The sequence below is a fragment of the Protopterus annectens genome, chromosome 12.part0, assembly GCF_019279795.1.
Source record: "Protopterus annectens isolate FY-2018-M chromosome 12.part0, PAN1.0, whole genome shotgun sequence".
NCBI classification, from domain to species: domain Eukaryota; kingdom Metazoa; phylum Chordata; order Ceratodontiformes; family Protopteridae; genus Protopterus; species Protopterus annectens.
Genome location: NC_056746.1, coordinates 480,049,528 through 480,070,145, shown reverse-complemented (window position 1 = coordinate 480,070,145; position 20,618 = coordinate 480,049,528). Strand labels below are relative to the sequence as shown.

Here is a 20,618-nt window from a genome sequence, read left to right as displayed (position 1 = left end):
ATGTTGTGCTCTATGAGTAAGTGCAAGAATATTAGCATGAAAATAAAACCCATATTTATAAACTGTCACATATATATGTGTCACTTAAGTAAAACAAAAAAAATCAATAGAATCATTAAAAATTGTCATTATGCTTTTATGAGTTAAACAGTATGTCTGTTATAATATTTTTGCTGGTTAACTTTAAAATATAATTTCTGATTGTTGTATGATTTTTTTCTAAGCCAGTATTAACATTTTTACTTTTTTATGTACATATTGCAGAGCCTGCAGACTGTAATGAGTTATGTTTATTACCATACCAATGCAATCGTATTATACCAATCTATGCACTAGGAATACGAGGTATATCAGGGGAAAGCCACATGCATGGTTCTATAGAATGGCCTGTACCCTGAACAGACCTATGAGGAAGGAAGTCGCTTTATGGTATGAGTGATTTTTAGTGGTTTATTTAACATGGATAACAGCCACGGTGGTGCAGCAGTTAGCGTTGCTGCCTCACAGCAAGAGGTTTTCCGGTTCGATTCTCGGCTAGGGTGCCTTCGATGTGGAGTCTGCATGTCCTCCCTGTGGTTGCGTGGGTTTCCTCCGGGTGCTCCAGTTTCCTCCCACATCCCAAAGACATGCAGTAGGTGGATTGGACACTCTAAATTTGCCCCAGTTGTGAGTGTGTGCATGTGTGTGCCTTCTGTGGGAGGTTGGGCGCCGGGCTGGCAATTCGACACCGCAAAAACTCCACTGCCAATCATGAGCGGACAGATGATCTGCTGTGGTGACCCCTAACCAGGAAAAGCCGAAAGAAGAAGAAGATTTAACATGGATATTGTCAACAGATCCCTGAGCTTTCAGAGTACAGTACAGAGTGGCACTACATAGAAAACACTTAACTGGCTGTGCCATAAAGTCATTTCATAATGAAATATACTTTCTAAGTATATAATGGAAGTTACTCAATATGTAAATTTAAAAAAGAACTTGAAAAGAATTTGATAAACATTAATTTTAGGGTCAGTATCAGGATGCTTTTGACTGTGGGATAACATTTGTATTCCTTCATTCGTTTACGTGTGTATGTAGGTATATATGTATGCATGTATCATGTATGTTGTTGTACTGCTGTTGTGGTGAACAGCCTACAGATAATTTTTGTAGCTTCTCTTGGATTATGAAAAGAAAACAAATTGCCAGTTTCTTTTGCATAATGGATAACTCCACAAGTTCTTTTAGGAAATGCAACCTGTCTGCTACCATTGAGTTTAAACACTTTCTATCCTTCCCTTATTTGTTGAAAAGATACCTGTGCTTCATCTATTATGTCACTGGCTAGTTGGCATCTTTACTGCTGATACTGAGGATTCTTAGTGTCCATATGTACTGTGTGTGTGTGTGTGTGTGTGTATGTGAACGTGTGTGCGTGTGTGTGCGTGTGTGTGTGTGTGTGTGTGTGTGTGTGTGTGTGTGTGTACATTTGTGTATATATGTGTATGATGTATGCGTAGTTGTAAGATGGTTGCTTGGCTCCTCTATGCTCATTTACAGCAGACTGAACAACTGTCAGTCTAGAGGAAAAATAAGGGACAGTTATCTGACCTGTGATTATATGATGCTATAGAAAAGACTGGTTTGTTGTTAGACTAACAAAACTAACCTTTCTGTCTAATATTTTAGCATGTCACATTAAAATGCATTTGTATAGTGCAATGGTATATCAGTCAGAAAAGGGTATATTGAGTTGCACCGATGTGGTTTGAAAATGTAATGTTTGCTAAACTTTCCAAGATGTGCATGTGTAGGTACATCTATGTACTGTATGTATGTGTGCACTTCTGTGTAAAAGAAAAAAAATTCAGTGGTGCTATATTTACCGTGCCGAGATCACCCCAGAGGTGATTCTGCATTTGTTATTTAACTGTTTAAAATTATCTTTGCATCTCATGTTAAAATGATGTGTGTGTGCTGTGTATGTGTGTGTGTGTGGGGAGGCGCACAACATAAAAAGCCCCTCCTGAGAAGAAGCCCTCTTCCTTGACTCTGTGACTCTGTGAGAATTATTTTGGGAAGACAATAAAGTCAGCAGCTAGGGAGAACACAATAAAGGCAATCATTGAGGTTACAATTGTTGATCTAAGATAATTGTCCCCTTAAAACTCTACTAATTTTCAATATTTTAATCCCAGAAGCTATGGAAAGAATTATCATGTAAATGATCCATAATGCTATAATAAACCACCAGACACTGGACTCAACCCAATTTGGTTTTGAAAGATCATGCCTAGTCAGACTGGTGGACTTCTTTGAAAGGTTACCAAAGCAATGCATAAGAACAAAATGGTTAACACTGCCTACCTTGATTTGGCCAAAGCATCTGACACAATACCCCCCTCAGGCATTGTTGACAAACTCAAGAGGTTATGTACAAACCCTTATGTCACCCAGTGAAAAGTTAATTGGTTCACAGGCAGGACCCAGGAAGTTAGAACTGGGGAGCCCACTTCTACAAAGAGGCCAGTCTCAAGTAGAGTCACTCAGGGATCTGTCCTGGGCCTGCTCCTTTTTGGCATTTACTTCTCTGAAGTCAAGGCCAATGTCAGTGGCCTATGGCTGACTAAATTTGCAGAAGATTGCAAATTAGGAGCAGTCATAGAATTCCCCAGGAAAGGCTGACACAGGCAAATAACTGATGTCAGAGCCATGGACCAAAACTAAATGCCAAGAAATGCATAATAGTATTCTTCAGGAAGTCACCCACCCTTGGTAACTATCATATTGACAACACACCCCTTAGAGCTCAAACAGTAGTCAGGTACTTAGCCACACACATAGACAGTAATCTTACCTTTGAGCATCACATGTTTATAGTACTGAGGAAATCATTTTATGTTGTGCAACTTATAAACAAAGGTATGGCATCTAGGTCCAAGGAAGTCATTGTTCCACTGTATGCGGCATTCATCATACCTATCATTGAGTATAATACCCCCCTTTGGCATGCACCTAAGCAGGCATATCCAACAATTGGAACACCCATAGAGGTTCCTCACAAAAACAGGGCATAAGTAACATGTCCTATACAGACTGCCTCAAGGGCCTCTCCCTGTATTTTGTCTCCTACAGGCTATTGAGGAGAGATCTATGGCTAGCATACAGGGCATTGTCAGATCCTACTCTGATGGACCTCCTGCATATCTGCTAAACAAACAGTACCAGAATTACCCATTATAAAGACTTACCTATGATATAAATAGGACCTGCTGGACAGATGGGTATGTATCCCAGAGACTACTCCATCTCTGGAACAGGCTCCCCATCCATGTGAAGCAGAGATCCTCCCTAACTCAATTCAGATGTAACCTGGACAATTATGTGGAGAACAGGAAATTCATTCCAGGTTTGGTATCTATGTCTCTACTGGACACAGGCAGCCTGTAAATAGTTCATCTCCTAGGCCCTTACTTGTAAATGTTTTGTCTCTGAAGTCCCTGCTTACATTTACCAAAGGTACCAGAACTTGTCAGAGATTTGGGATGCATGGCTAGGTTTAAAAAGGTCCATGTGGTTGTTAGCCTAGTAAACACCTAAGAACCTATGAACCTTTAAGAACATTTCAGACATTATTTCAGAGCTACTCATGACTTAGGCACTTTTAGCACTTTTGTATTCACTGTGAAAAATAATGAAATAATTATAATTTAAATGCTTTTGATGCTTCATTTTAGCTAGGTTTGTAAGAATACTGTGAAAATGTGATGCAAATGTATTAAAGGCTTAAGTCACAAATTGTAAGGTTTATATATAAATATCATCTGTTTTCTGAATTGGAATGTAACAGATATGTGAGCTGCAATTAAGTCTTATAAAACCTGTAACAGCTAAACTAAGAAATATGATTTAATATAGAATAGTGGGTATGGTGACGTGAAATTATTGCCTTTTTATCTGAATGAAAAAAATAATGAAAATATGTAAAGTTGAAGCTGAAGTTGTAAATCTTTCTACTGAAAAGCACAGCAACTAGACTTAGGATGTGAAATGCATTATTCATATGTGAAGCATAATAAGTGATGTACCTTTTAAGATCTGTTACTTTTTCTATGCCAGGGAGCTGAAGATATATTAAAAGAGCAATTTCAAATTATATAACAGGGGACAGCAAGCCAAGGGCTAAGCAAACAAATGCATTAGTATGCAAATATGAAACTGCTGATTTACATCAATAATTTCTGCATGAAAAGAGATATAAATGTGAAATAAAGTCTGAGAGATTTAGAAAATGAGCAGTTCCTCATCTGGTACAGACTTGTGAGCTTATTCTCTGTAATATTGTCTCTGCCTGAAATATATAGCTAGTATAACTAAGCGTAAGTAATTCTTTCATTAATAAATAGAACAGTGTAAGTAATTCTTTCATTAATAAATAGAACAGAAGCTTTGGCTTTAGTTAAATGTTTCTTTCCTGCCTTGTAATCTGTTTGTTGAAAAGGATTTTTCCATTTCCTGTACAGTTTCATATTTCTTTGCATATCATAATGCTAGCTGTATTGTTTACCTTTTTCTTTCTTATGTAGGGTATCTTTATTAATTCACTTTTAAAACATTTGTGGCTGGGCATCTACTTATTTATCTGTTGACAGATAAGTGGGTATTTATTGCTAACTGGTGGCAAACTGCTGGAGTCTGTCTGCATTGGCCAGACTGATCTGCACATTATCATTTGTGTTTGTAAATACTTAGCTTTATTAACATGAGTATAAAAGTAACTGTGAGGTCCCCAGTATGGTAACCTGGAGTCATGGCAGTTTACTACCTTGGGCCTGGATAGCAGGTTCTAGTGTTGGGGAATATTACCAGGCATACCTGGAAACTAATGTGTGTATGTGTGTGTGTGCGTGTGTGTGTGTGTGTGTGTGTGTGTGGGGGGGGGGGTTAAAGAACTTTTCTTTCTTTGAATAATTAATTTTCAATTAGCACTATCAGTAATTTTAAATCGTACCTCCATGACAGTGAACTTTACTGCCTGATTTCTGATCCTCACATCTAATTCATAAAGCAGGAAGAGATATAATGTACATTTTAATAACATGGTGTGATTCTGTGTTTCATATTTATGCTTCTACAAGAATAACATTTATAACTTATCCAGCTTAAGCAGGTCTGAATGTTATAAATGAATTTAGCTGCACGTTACATCTAGGTACCTGACAAGAAATGCTGCTTTCTAGGGTTAAGAGAATTATCAGCCTTCATCCACTAATCAGAGGGTAAGGGGCTACAGAATTTGACAGTTCACTTCAAGTCACTTTGGGGTATTTCCCTGTGCTACTTTGCTACATGTACAATAGTCTCACTCTTACCTTAAAAATTCTTGTGACAGTAATGTTGTAAGTGTGGTGCAGACTATAGTTTGTTTATTTGTTGGTAGTAATTTCATTGAATAAGCAAAGATTTTGAATTATTCAGTTTTCAAAAACATGACAACTCAAAAAACAACCCTGCCCCAGTAAATCTCACACACACACACACACACACACACACACACACACACACACACACACACACACACACACACACACACACACACATATATATGAACAAGTACAGACATACACACAGACAGACAGCTGTACAAACACACACACACACTCATAAAGAGACAGACATACACTATAAAAATGGATTTCAAGCTCTTTGAAGCTTTAACATTTGAAGTGCAGCATAGCCATTAAAAAAAAAAAACAGCAGAGATTTTGGACATTTAGAGTAACAGTCCAAGATTATTTGCTTCAACATGCACTTTCTTGAACATTAAAAAAACTGTGCCAGACATGCATGTTTTTTTAGCTGGGTAGCAAAGTGCTTTAAAATGTTAATTAACAGCTTTCATGAAAAATTGTCAGATGTTCATTAAACACACACATCTGCATTTTTAGAATATATACATTTAAGCAGTTACAATAGTGCATGTACACTTCTGTTTGTTAATATTTATATATATATATAAATATATATTTATATATAAATATATAATATATATATATATATATATATATATATATATATTAATTAAAGGATTAAACTTTTTTTAGCTGAAAATAAGTAGAAAAATAAAAAGAATATAGTAGATTAGTTATTACATGTTTTGGCATCCTACTGTCTGTGATACTGTTAATGTATAAAAATTCTATCTTGTTTGCTAATTTCACATCTTTTCTAACTAGAATAGTCCAGTTTCCAGGCTTTGCTGGTTTTATGACTTTAGTTTCAGTGTTCAGAGCTATCCAGATCTTGCTGTGGTAGAGGGAGGTCCTACTGCTTGCCAGTGAGAGTGGGAGCATTGCACTGCCTATCTAACAATAGAGGAGTGGTTTCCAGCTCTGAGATTGCAATTTTATTGGACATTTTGGGCTGATTTCTATCCCTTTCAACTTTCTGGCATAAATACGTATGCTTGCATATGTTTGAGCTTGTTTTAGATTAGCAGATCCTGTTTGGGTGTCCTGCAGACTACTACAACACCAGAAACAAGAAAGAGAGACTTTTTGTGCTAACTGCAAGTACTTTTTGCTGAAATTTCTAATTTTTGCTGATTTGGGTCATTTTTATTACCTGCACTTCTCAGAAAGCTTAAAACATAGACTAGCTACTTATTTTACAGTATTTCTGCCTGTAAGTCGTTTTCCAGTTGTGCACTTGCCTTGCTTTATTTAAAAATTTAAAATTTCAAATTTCAAATTTTGCAAAGTTTTAATTGAGTTTGCTGTTCTGAGCTATACATTCAAGAGCATTAGCTTCTCTGTGCTTATTAACTGTATAACTGCATTGTTTAGCCTCATTTAACCAAAACAAAAACAAAAAAAAAAAAATCCCCCAAAAATTCTATCTTGTTTGCTAATTTCCTGCCTTTTCTAACTAGAATAGTCCAGTTTCAAGGCTTTGCTGCTTTCAGGACTTTAGTTTCTGTGTTCAGCGTTATCCAGACCTAGCTGTGGTAGAGGGAGGTCCTACTGCTTACCAGTGAGAGTGGGAGCATTGTACTGCCTAACACTAGAGGAGTGGTTTCCAGCTCTGAAATTGCAATTTTATTGGCCATTTTGGGATGATTTCTTTCCCTTTCAACTTTCTGGCATAAATACACACATTTGCATACTGCAGGGCTAATGTTAAACTATTCCCGATGCAGGAAAGTCTGCTCTTCAAATTTTTCCTTAGGACTAGCTAGTTTATCAGCTAAAAATCAGTTTAAAATTGGTATATCTGTGACTAGCACTTGCTCTAACCCCCCCTAAAAAGCTCTAGGAAGTCTTAATTTGTTACAAGCACTCACCTCCCTTTAGTAATAAGGAGAAAATAGTCATAGGCACTAGACAGCCTATAATTGCAAGTACCTTGCCAAAAAGTAAGGGAAAACAGCTCTTGTACTACACAAAGAAAGCACCTAACCAGGCATGTCCAAGGGTCAGCATCCGGTGATTTCTCCTGTCCACCTGGTGAATCTGGGCATACTGGGGCAATGCAGCAGTTGCCTCATGTACACAGACAACCCTCTCCTACCACCAAACACTACAACCTGTGAAAGATGAACTTACATAGCCAAACTGGAGGTAAAGCTCTCTCCAGCCAAGATTGTGCTAGACAGTCAAGAGGAGAAGGTTAACACCCACACAGCACCTCAAACAACACATAACCCTTCAAAACCCACACCACCAAAACCCACACATAGCAACACAAAACCCACATATGTGGAGGCTCTTAAACTTAACTTGCCCAAGCAACAAGGACCTCTAAAGCTGAAACGCAAAGAAACACCACCCCCAAACACAACCAAAGAATCACATAGCTCACAACACCTGTGTGCCACCCAACAGCAGCCCCTAAGGCAAAACAACGTACCCAACACTTTAGTCATAGGTGACTCTATAGTCAGGCACACTGATGTCCCACTCACCAGGCTGAACAAGGAGAAAATTACAGTTAGTTGCCTGTCAGGTGCCAGGATCCACCACATAATGCATGCACTCAAGTCACTCCACAACAGGTACAAAAATGACTCTGTCATTGTTCATGTTGGAGTGAATGACTTGAGACGTGCCTCCCTGGACTACATGAAAAGAGACATGGAAGAGCTCTCGGATCATGTAGCCCAGGCAGGTATGACCTTAGCCCTGAGTAGCATCCTGCCATTGCACAGAATGATACCACAGTATAAGGACAAAATAATTGACTTCAATAATTGGCTAAGTTTCTGGTGTCATTCAAAGGGGATCCAGTATCTGTCTGCCTAGGACGACATGATCGACAAACCATGATGCTTTGCAAGAAATGGTTTGCACCTGTCACCTTTGGGATTCAGGTTACTGGCTAAGGCTCTTGCCACTCCTATAGTTCCTTTTTTAGGCAAGGTTCAAACGACAAAACTACCACCGTAATGGGTACAAGCAAGCAAAATCTGAAGGTAATGCTACTCAATACTAGAAGTCTAAACCTCAAGATGCACTCTCTTGGGCACACCTAAAAATGGAGAACATTGATATCTGTGTGGTAACTGAGACCTGGTTCAAAGCTCCAGAGGGCACCCCTGCAATACCAGGCTACAACTCATACCACACTTTTCGGACACCAAACCAGGACTGAAACACTAAAGGTGGAGGAGTGTCCATATACACCAAGGATATTCACACCTCCAGGCTGGTTGCCCAACACAATGCATCTGAAATTCTCCAGGTGCAACTAACACTAGGTAAGACTGGAATACAAATTGTAGCTTGCTACAGATCCCCCACCATGCCCCAAGATTCTCACTACACCTTTCTAAACATACTGGAAAATATTAAGATACAACCAAACACCCTAATACTGGGTGATTTAAACTACCCTGCCATTAACTGGGAAAACTACTCAACAGTTCTTGGAATTCATAAATTCCAATGGCCTAAAGCAAGTAATTTGTCATCCCACCAGGGGTATCAATATTCTAGACCTGGTCATTACCAACATGGTAGATTGATGCTCCACACCAATATCCTGGCAGATAGATTCAGTGCCAACTTCACCCCCTCTCACCCCCTAAATGGCTCATCTCAATACCAAAAGAATGCCAAATTCTGGTAATCACTGCCACTCAGGTAAAAAATGCACTCTCCAAAGCCAAGAATACAGCATCCATGGGACCAGACAAAATCCTGGGCTGTGTATTGCATGAACTACAACATGAACTGGCACCTCACCTATGTGTCATGTTTAATCATAGTCTCACCTCAGGCTTCAAGCCTACAAAGTGGCGCACAGCTACAGTCATCCCACTCCACAAGGGGTGATCCACTTTGGATCCCTGGAACTACTGTACCATCAGTCTGATGAGCCTGATCTGCAAGGCCATGGAACATATTATCATGGATCTTATAAACAAAGACACTGGAAACCTTCAAACACTGGACTCCACCCAGTTTGGGTTCGTGAAGGGCCGATCTTGCTTCCTGAACCTGATCAACTTCTTTGAATCAGTCTCCAATGCCATGGATGAGGGTAAGGTGGTTCACACAGTCTACTTGGATCTCACCAAGGCTTTTGACACTATCCCCATCTCTGGAATCATAGATAAACTTACTAAGCTGGGCATTAATCCTTACATCACTCGATGTGTTGCAAACTGGCTTACTGACAGAACACATACTGTAAAAGTAGCCGACTCTAAATCCAGATCCAGACAAATGACAAGAAGTGTACTGCAGGCAGGGTTCTGTCCTGGGACCACTCTTGTTTGGCATCTACTTCTCTGATGTACAGGCCAACACTAAGGGACTCTGGCTTACAAAGTTTGCAGATGACTGCAAGCCGGGAGCCATTATTGAATCCCCAAATTATGTGAATATACTACACTTACTGAAACAGATGCCTGATTCTAGAGTCATGGGCTCAAGCTAAATGCCAAAAAATGTATAGTTGTCCCTTTTGGGAAAAACCACATATGTGTAAACTACCACATAGGTGGTAGTACACTAAACACCAAAAGTGTGATAAGAGACCTAGGGACACAGGTGGACAGTGGTCTCACCTTTGATAATCACATAGCCACAACAGTTAGAAAATCCTTCTACATGGCACACCTCATCACTAAGGGCTTTTCATCTGGAAAAACGGAGGTCATTGTCCTTCTGTAGTCATCCCTCATTAGACCCATTATAGAATACAATTCCCCATTTGGTATGTACCTCACAAGACATCCGCAACAACTAGAAAGGCCGGAGAAATACCTCACAAAAAGAATCACAGGCCTAAAGCAGATGCTTTATGCTGACCGTCTAAAGAAACTCCAGCTACACTCTGTTGCATATCACTTACTCAGAGGCGATCTCTGCCTAACATACAAGGCCATGTCAAACTCAGAGTTGTTGGACATGCTACACTTAAAGAAATCCCAATCCCTCCGAGCCATAAGCTTCAGGGATCTTAACCTTGTCATCATGATGAATAGAACATGCTGGAGAGATAGGTTCCTGACCCAGAGACTCTCCATACTCTGGAATAGGCTGCCTATACATGTCAGGCAGAGCACCTCAATGGCCCTCTTCAAGAGGAACCTTGATGATTGGATGGGAGATAGGAAATTCACCCCAGGGATCACATCAGTAGCCCTGTTAGACAGGGGTCCAGGAAAGTAAATATTTATGGGAAGCAATAGCCAGGGAATTGTTTTGGCTAGGCTTGTATAGGCCTTAGGGCCGATAGCCTAGTGCCTACCTATGAACCTATGTTTCATGACTGATACAGCTTCAAGGAGAACTATAGATGAAGATAACTCCCTTATTCTTGACTAACCCAGGTGCAAGGACGACCAGATACAGAAACGAATCCCAAGTTGAATTTTGCACATAATTTACCTTGAAACAGAACAGAAATTAGTGTATCAACAGACTGCATGACATCAAAGCAGACTTCAAAAGATTGCTTTCATAGACAGGATCCAAATGATAAAAAAATACTATAAAAGGACTGTAAGACTAAATGGTGTTAGTTTCGGTATTTTGTAAGAATACATTTGTTCTGAGGTACATGGAGAATTATCATCTATATGTGTATCGAGAAGCAAACCTTGTACATTAAAAGCTATAAACTGTAACAGTATAGTACATATCGTCTGTTACATAGATAAGTTATTTTATTAGTAAATGTGCTTAGGTTAATAAAGTATATTGCTGTAAAGTATAGAAGCCTGCAAGGCTCTGTGCCTTAATCAGACTTTGTTTCCACCATCTTAAAATTTATCAGTGGTGAGCCTAGCCTGTATTTGAAAACATGGAGAGTGGTGCATTGTATAGGGTCACTCCAGTAAAGGTGCAGTAACTAAAATTTATGAGTGAATACTGATCAGGAACACTGCAGTTGTATACAGCTTGCAGCAGTACAGTTTTCAGAGCTTGAAGGTCACAGTGCCATAAATTCTCCAAGTCAGTGAATTGCAAGGTTTCAAATCTGCAACTGCCAGTTTTGTTTCACCAGCTTTTTGAGTGACTAGGGAAGAATTTCCAGCCATCTGCAAAATAACAGCCTGATCATCTCTCTATTTGCTGTGTGGAAGACTTTTTTCTGTGTCACATACAGTATAGATGCCATTAGAGGTTATAGTAAAAAATGTAAACAGAGTTTTACGTTTAATTTATAAGAACTAGACAAAATCTGGGACAAAATGCAGTGTTGGTATAAACAGCATATTGACAAATATAAAACCTTATTAGGGCAAGTTAATAGTCAGGCATTATCCAAATGGATTACCCTTAATGTATCAAAACAACCAGATAAAATCTGGGGCAGAATGCAATGTTGGTATACACAGCATATTGGCAAATGTAAAACCTTATTAGGGCAAGTTGATAGTAAGGCATTATGCAAAGGGTCTATATCAGAAGATTGAAGTTTTAAAACTTCAAATCTGATATGGTCGACACCATTTGATTGAAGTCTTGAAACTTCAAATCTTTTAACAGAGATTTCTGTACAGAGCGGAAAGGGAAGTTTTCCCTTTTCTGCACTGTATTGCGATCTTGGAGTTGGTATAGTTAAGTAGTGGGGGTGTGGGGGGGCACAGTCCCTTACGTGGTGGGTGCAGGGGTGCTTGCCCCCCTGCTTAGAGCATTTAAATGGTTTGTTTTTGTAGGTTGTTGTGTTTTATTACATTTTCAATGTTTCAAGACTTCGATTAAATGGTTTCGACCATATCAGATTCAAAGTTTTGAAACTTCTATAATGTAACATAGACCTAAATGCATTACAACATTTGACTGGTATCTCAAACAAAAAATACGTGGTATGACAGTAAATGTTTATTGTGTCAGTCATATGAAACTGCTTTCTGTGTGTAATGTCATAAAAGTACAGTTCAGCCTGTTGTTGAAAAGTTAAATCAGTTGTTAACAGAATCACCTGTAGATCTTGTTACACCCTTTAGAGACTATGCACAAAAGTGGAATGAAGCCACTGCACAGCATGAAACAGACGAGGACAGTAACAAGGTTCATGGTGAACTGACAAAAAATGTAATAAACTTCTAAAAGACAGACAAAATGAGTTCAAGAAGTTTAGACAAGTTATACAAACACTTTCAGAAGTGCATAGGAGCATTCGAGTCAGCAGAACAGGTTACTGAGAAATATCAGTCAGACCGTGCAGAATTACAGGAAGACATTGAAACTCTTAAACAGCAGTTACAAGACAATAAAAATCTGGTTAGTAAAGAGTTAAAAAAAGCAGTTACAGGATAAAAAAATAAATTAGCTGAGCTGACAGAGACTGATTTACAGCACACAACTTTAATTAGCCCAGCTTTATGAAGAATTTCAAAAGAACAGGGAACTACTGCAATTTATATACACAATTCAGACTGTTACAATATTTACCACAGTGGAATGATAAAAGAGGTATATTTTACAACATGCTTGCATTTGAAGAATGGGTAGCATATACAGCAGTATGGATGGATGCCTTACTTTGCTTTTGGATTTTTATTCCCAAATGTTTTAAAATTTTCATCCAGTTAGATCAAAATGCTTATAAATTAGACAGTAAAGTAAGGTATATGACTGCTGTTCTCATGGCATAAACACAGGGATAGCCTCTCACAGCTAAGCTGTTACATAATTTCAAAATCACCACCTCAGATAAATTAATGGAGCAAGCTGACTATTTTAAATTAGCGTACCAGATAATCCATCAAAAGGTAAAAAAAAAAAAAAAGAAAAACAGAACAGTTCTATTGCATAGAGATCAAATGAGAATAGTTAAAAACAGTAAATACAGGAAGTCACAAAAGTGACATACATGTATTTTATTTTCAGAAAATAAAAATTAAGCTGCCTAAAGTACACCTGTTTGGAATACAGAAGAGTAAAAGGCAGACAACAGCAAATGTAAATAATTATGTAAAATGTGTAAATGTAAGAGTGTGTTAGTTAAACCAATATCTATTTTGTTTTTTTACAATTTCTTTGTAATTGTATAGTAGCACCAGGAATAGCAGAAACTCCAGCAGGAAAAGTATACAGAAGTAATATTACTAATATAAAGTTGTGCTGGGTACATGATAGTACAAATAAAACTCAAGGTAATTTTTCTTGTCCAGGGGGGACAAAAAATGTCACATTGGACCCCTTTCCCTAGACCAGAGTGTTGCAGTCTGGAGGACAGCTAGAGGACAGATATCTATCCAATGTTCACAGCATAAAGCAAATGTATCCTTATGAAATAATACTGCTATAAAATGATGCATACTGCAAGGAGAAAGGGCACTCTTTCAATTTTACACTGATGTGTAAACAGTGCTGCAGAAGGGCCTAAAATAGAGCTACAAGAGGAAAATATACTGGTCTGTATCAATGATTCAGTAATTATTGGGAGACAACCTTGTCTTTTTATTATATTGGCAAACAGATTAAAACTGACAAGCCAGGATATTTCACAAATTGTACATTTACAAGCACAATGTTGTTTGTCTTTTCAGCTACAATAAAGCATATAAATAACTCTTTGATTAGCCAGTAAGGGTTTAATGGTAATGTTACTAAATTCATAGATTAGGCTAAGTGTACTTTGCAGTCTTTGTATGTACAAATGCAAAATAATTCAGTGCAAATAAAATTGTCTAATAATAAATATGTGTGAAAAACCATGTTTAAAAAATGGATCCCAAGTACCAAATGGACTGAAATGCATGGGCAGCAAACAGTCTGCATAGATACATACTGTACAGGAAAAGTGACATATTATAATATAACAAGTTGAAAAGTAATGTGTCAAATTGTAGTTTTACCACTGGTTTTTGACCACCATTCTATCTGTATCAGTATTGGTTACACCAGTTAGTGGGAAATTATATGGACTTACAAAATAAAAATCACAAAATTGAACATTGTACTCATACAGCTAATGGACTGGTGTGTGGTCAGCACTCACCAGTATATGAACCATGTTTTTTACAACATTCTGTAAATCTGTATAAATGGACAATTTTACCTCCTAGTTTTGAAATGTTCACAGAGGTAACCCCACAGTTTGTATGTATTGTAACAAATTGATGCTTAACATTTACTAAGCAATGTCCTTTTGTAGGTTGCCTTAACAACATCACTCATTTAACCCGGCATAATGACACATATGTGTTTATTCTAGAAAGCAAGACTGCAATGCCTTTATGATGGAATCCACATACATTGTCAATTATTAATGTAGGATTTTCATTAAATTCTGTAAAAAACTGAAGCAGACACAGACTATAATTGGCGAAATATTTTTACAGGATGGTCTGCAAACAGAAAAAAAATGTTAGACTGGATTATACACTCAATTCTGTTAGTAATGTTTGTTATTGTATTAACTGTGTGGAATTGCATTTTGATTTGTTACATCAAAAGAAAACTAAAGGGTTTGTTTCCTAGTTTGTTCTCTGTAAATCATGATAAAAATTATGATCTGAGCAAAGAATGCATATCAATGCAAATTGTTTTGAGTGTTTTAAAAACAAAAGAGAGAACTCTTAGAATATATACATTTAAACACTTAAAATAATGCATGTACACTTCTGTTTGCTATAATATATACAGCAAAATATATACATTTAAATACTTACAATAGTGCATGTACACTTCTGTTTGTTAGTATGCACATATTAAAGTGTTAACATTTTATAAGCTGAAAATAAGTAGAAAAATTAAAGGAATATAGTAGAACAGTTATTACACATGTTTTGGCATCCTACTGAGTGTGATACTGTTAATGACTGGTACAGCTTCAAGGAGAACTACAGCTAAGGATAACTCCCTAATTCTTGACTAACCCAGGTGCAAGGATGACCGGAAACAGAAATGATTCCCCATGTTGAAGGTTGCCACATAATTTACCTTGAAACAGAACAAATATCAGCTTATCAACAGACTGCATGATATCAAAACAGACTTCAAAAGACTGCTTTCATAGATGGGAATCCAAATGGTACAAAAAAGTACTATAAAAGGAGTGTAAGACTAAATGGTGTTATTTCTTGTGTTTTGTAGGAACACATTTGTTCTGAGGTACAGGGAGAATTATCATCTATATGTGTATCGAGAAGCAAACCTTGTACATTAAAAGCTATAAGCTGTAACAATATATTACGTTTCGTCTGTTACATAGATAAGTTATTTTATTAGTAACTGTGCTTAAGTTAATATAGTACAGTGCTGTAAAGTATAGCAGCCTACAAGGCTCTGTGCCTTAATCAGACTTTGTTTCCAGCATCTTAAAATTTATCATATTGTACATTTTGTTTACACTTTTGGCCACCTCCTTGTAATACCATGTTTACTTAAATATTCTAATATTAGATTACAGCAAAGTGTTATCAAAACACAATTATGTTTACATAAGTCACATTTCAGTGAGAAATAAAAATAATCTGTTATATATATTTTTTACATAATTGAGTGTATGACTACAAATTGAAAACTCACAGCATCAAATGACAAGTGACTGAATATAACAGTTTGACACCTGACCATCAAAAACTAGTCAAATTAATGTTTAAACATGTTTTTGTGCAGGGGCAAACTCCTTGCACCCACACACACTGCAAATGTTTTATATATATATATATATATATATATATATATATATATATGTATATATATATATATATATATATATGATGTACCAGAGCAGAAACACAGTTGAAAAGCAACACAAAAACCGTTGTATAAAACGTGAAAAAATATTTAATAAAATAAGTGCTTTAGCAAAAGAAAGTGCTTCATGAGATCTCACTTAAATTATAACATGCATAATATATATCATTGTCACACATTCCAATAAGCAATGAGCACAAAATGCATTGTCTGTCTCTAAGCAACATATTGGATAGGAATTAATGACTAACAATTCACCATCAACAAAGTGTTATATACCAATATTCTGTGGAAACACATCAAATACTTAAAATAGTGTGCATGTATATATGTGTGTATGAAAGTATGCACATAAAAATATATTTATATAGAATGTTTTCACTTTATAATCATGAAATACTGAAATATTGAATTTCAGTATCTTGAGACTATAAAGCCGAAAAAATCAAAACATTGAAACCCCAAAACCGCAAAATTCAAAATCGTGAATGTAAACACACCAAACACCACACAACACATACACTGTCCTCCCCACATTACAACAAACAAACAAAACACACACAAATACAACAATACAAACAGACAAACCTACCCTACATATAAGCAGAGTGGCAAGCTCCCCTGCACCCCCCACATCCCCGCTACTTATATATACTATCTCCAAGGTCGTACCAAACAGAAAAAGAGAGTAAACTCATCACTACACACACTACAATCTTCTCATACACACATACATCACATATGTACAAACACCTCCACTTTCAACACTTACACACTCATGATCTTACCTATCTACCCTAACCCACACCTAAAACCTCCAAATACACTCACATACACTCAAATCCCTACCCAAAACCCTTAAAAAAATCCACTTACCTTAATCTCTAACCATATACACACCACATCACACATCAGGCACACAGCATATCTCACTTCACATAGTGCACCATCACAACTGTGAATGCGACATTTCCAGATTCGCAGGTATGGAGTTTTGCTATTTTGGAAGTAAGGCTTTATATCCACGAGATACTGAAATTTGATATTTCAGTATTTCGAGATTATAAAGTGAAATCATATAAAATATATAAAAAATATATAAAACAATGTAAAAAATTAAACACATATATAAATAAACATATAAAAAAATACCATTGGAACATTAGCAGATAGGAAAAACAGTTACTTCCTCAACCTACGTGCAAGCACTTGTTTGATGGAAATGTAATCATTGAGGCCTGAGCCTGAGTGGGCTCTCAGCATCAGAATTCATTTTAATTCTACTTCCTCAGTTCTATTTACTCAATCACCCTTCCTATCACCCTGATTTAATACCTCTAGTACTAAAAACTTAAAGTGGTGGACACTGCCTCCACTATTCATATGTTTGGCAATGGCACTGCAGTCCAGATTCTTGTGTGCACAATACAAATGGTCTCTAATACTTTCCCTTAAACACCTGTTTGTCTTACATACATAAAAAGAACTACATGATAAACACTGCACTAAATAGACCAAATTTTTTGTATTGCAATTGACAGAAACTGTTAGATTGTACCTCTGACCAGTGGATGGAAGTATAAAAACATCAGTCTCCTCTACATGTTAACAGTACGTACACCTTTTACATCTGCTCATACCCTTACCATACCCTGACACTTCCAAACTACCCACACTCCTAGGGTAACATAATCTATGATTCAAGGACTTCTTTATCCTGTATCCATATCTAGGTCTATCTCCCACCATTGCTGCTATCTTGGGATCAACCTGTAGAACATGCCAATACTTCCCAATTATGTTCTTAAGTTGGTAATCATCACTCGAATATGTTAGAGTAAATATATCTCTGTGTTTCTTCTCAACTACTTTCTGAGTCTTAGCTGGTTTGGAGAAATAAGGTCTCCCATAAGTATATCTGTTATATTTCACCAAGTCCTGTGTCCTCTTAAAGCACACTCCTTATATTCTCTCAAGAGGTATTCAGTTTTAACTTGCTTTAACCCTTGATAAAAATCATCATCCTTTGCTGTTAACCTACTTGTCCTAATTGTTTGTCCCTTAAGCACGTTCTTAAATACGTGCTTGGGATGCATACTTGTATGATGTACATAAGTGGGATGAAAACATTCTTTCCTAAACACCCTAGTTTGAACTCTGTTATTCTCATCCTTAAAGACTTGAACATACAAAAACTCTATTTGATGTAAAGAGCATTTGGAGGTAAATTTCAGGAAGGTAGTACTACTATTCACATGGCTCACAAAGGCTGACAATTATTCCTCGGTTCCGGACCATAACAGGAACAAGTCATCAACAAATCGATGATGAAACTGTATAAATTCCTTGTGTGGGGTGGCAAGAACATGTTCCTCCTTCCATCCCACCATCACCAGGTGGGTTTATTTATTAGCACATGGTGTGCAAATAGCTATGCCAGAAACCTGTCTATAATATCTCCTTTCAAAGGTGAAGACATTGTACTCCAATATTAAGCTCAACAAATGGGACAAAAAATCTACTTGATGGGAATCATAAATTCCTTTACCTAACAGAACTCTCCTCACAATCTCTATCCCATCCACATTAGGGATTACTGTAAATAGTGAGGTTACATCCAGTGTAACTACCAATAAGGAAGATACATTTACATAATTATTCAGGAACAAATAAAGGTCCTGTAAAAACTGCTTGGTGCCTCACAGTACTGTTGGAAATTGGTCCACCACAGCATGAAGTTGTTTCTCCACATAGCTGGAAATTAGCTCAGTGAGCCAGCCAGCCCCTACAACTATCGGTCTAAATGGTGGTTTAAAGGAGTCCTTATGTACCTAGCACAAAATAATGAAACAACTCTTTAGTCATGAGGCCAGTGTCTATAGTCCCTGAATGACCTCAGCAACTCTTGTTCTAAATTTTCTATTGCATTCATATCAATCATCTCATATGTTTTAACATCTTGTAACCTTTTGTATATTTTATGTTAATAAACAGCTTTACTTGCCTTCGGATTTTGTATTTTTTGGATACTATTGGCATTTGCATTGGTTGTAGCACAGTCGTGTGGAGTCATTTACTTGCTCAGGATGGCTTTTTATGTTTACCGATGGTCTTAGTTGAGCCATCTTTTTGACACGCTGCTTTTGCTTTACATCTTGTAACAGCTTATTAATGGAAGTAAAATAATACATCCTGTCCATTACCATAACAGAGCCACCCTTGTCTGCAGGTTTGATAACTATGGACAAATCATCACGCAGTGCTATCAATGCTCCTATTTCATCAAATGTAAGGTTCTCAAACCTTTCCTCCTTTTGTTATTACCCAACAACCCATAAATCTCTTCTTCACATAAGCAGGTGAAAACCTCTAAGACAGGATGGATCTGTGGAGTATACACACTGGGTTTTCTAGAAATCCCAACATTTTGATCTACAGGCTTATCAAAAGTCAACTTCAGCGCAACATTCCTAACAAATAAGTGCAGATCATCTGCGCATGTGGCAGGATAAAAGATAGCCCCTACTTAATACACTCAGTTCAAACTCTTTTAAAGGTCTGTTCCATACCAAGTTCAATTGTCCTGATTCCACATTTTTTTGAGGGTCCTCACATTCAATTCTTGGAACAACTGCTTTCTTTTGCCTCTTGCATGCTGGTCTTTTGGCTCCCCTAAATTCCTTGCCTTCTTCCAAAAGGGTAAAGGGAGTTCAGAAAAAAAAACTGGCTCAAATTTAATATATATATATATATATATATATATATATATATATATATATATATATCAGCTATGAGATCAAAATGAGAAGCATAGCTGGTTAAATTAGTGTCCTGGGCTGGTGCTATGAACCAGTATCCTACCCCCTCAGCTCTTCAAATGAGGAAGCAAAAAGAAGATCCACCCCCCCCCCAAGCAAAACAAAACAAAAAAAATGGATATTGCTTCTACTAACACACCAACCAAGTGGCCAGATGCATGACACAGCCACCTCTCCAGCCCCAGCCATTCAGGTCCCATTTCTGTGCCCTGCCCCCAGTCTTCCTTTAACATATTTTATTTAAAAAAAAAAAAAAAAAAAAGCATTTGTTCTTTAAATTGTAGCAAACTGCTACAAATAACAAACAACCGCTATAATTTATGCCTTGTTTATATGGAGCACTGCAGTGTTCAGGTTTTAATGAAAAAAAAATAAAAAAGATTTTTTTTTGTTTTCCTTTTAAATGGTAGCAAACTGTTTGCTATAATGTAGCAACCAGTTGCTACAGTTCAGATCACACATGGAGTACTACAACACTCAAGTTTGACTGCAAATGCAATACTGCCTTTTAAAAGCTGGTATTACATTAAAGAGAGATCAACTGAGATTGTCGGATCATGCCCCCGACACTTTCTTCCCAGAGTTTTTCCAGCTCTCGCCACAGTGCCTAGCTATGCTATGCTAATACACTGGGGAAAGGGTAAAGTCCCTGAAC

At 37.2% G+C, this 20,618-nt stretch overlaps 1 protein-coding gene across 1 annotated transcript in view; it reads left to right on the top strand.

Annotated features, from left to right (window-relative positions):
- SLC5A10 (solute carrier family 5 member 10) overlaps window positions 1-20,618 on the top strand; it is a 1,811,293-nt gene that overhangs the window by 1,496,299 nt on the left and 294,376 nt on the right. The window contains exons 14-15 of the mRNA XM_044089581.1: window positions 11,904-11,909; window positions 12,083-12,097. Of these exons, the coding sequence (XP_043945516.1) occupies window positions 11,904-11,909; window positions 12,083-12,097 (21 nt within the window). The remainder of the gene's footprint in view (window positions 1-11,903; window positions 11,910-12,082; window positions 12,098-20,618) is intronic.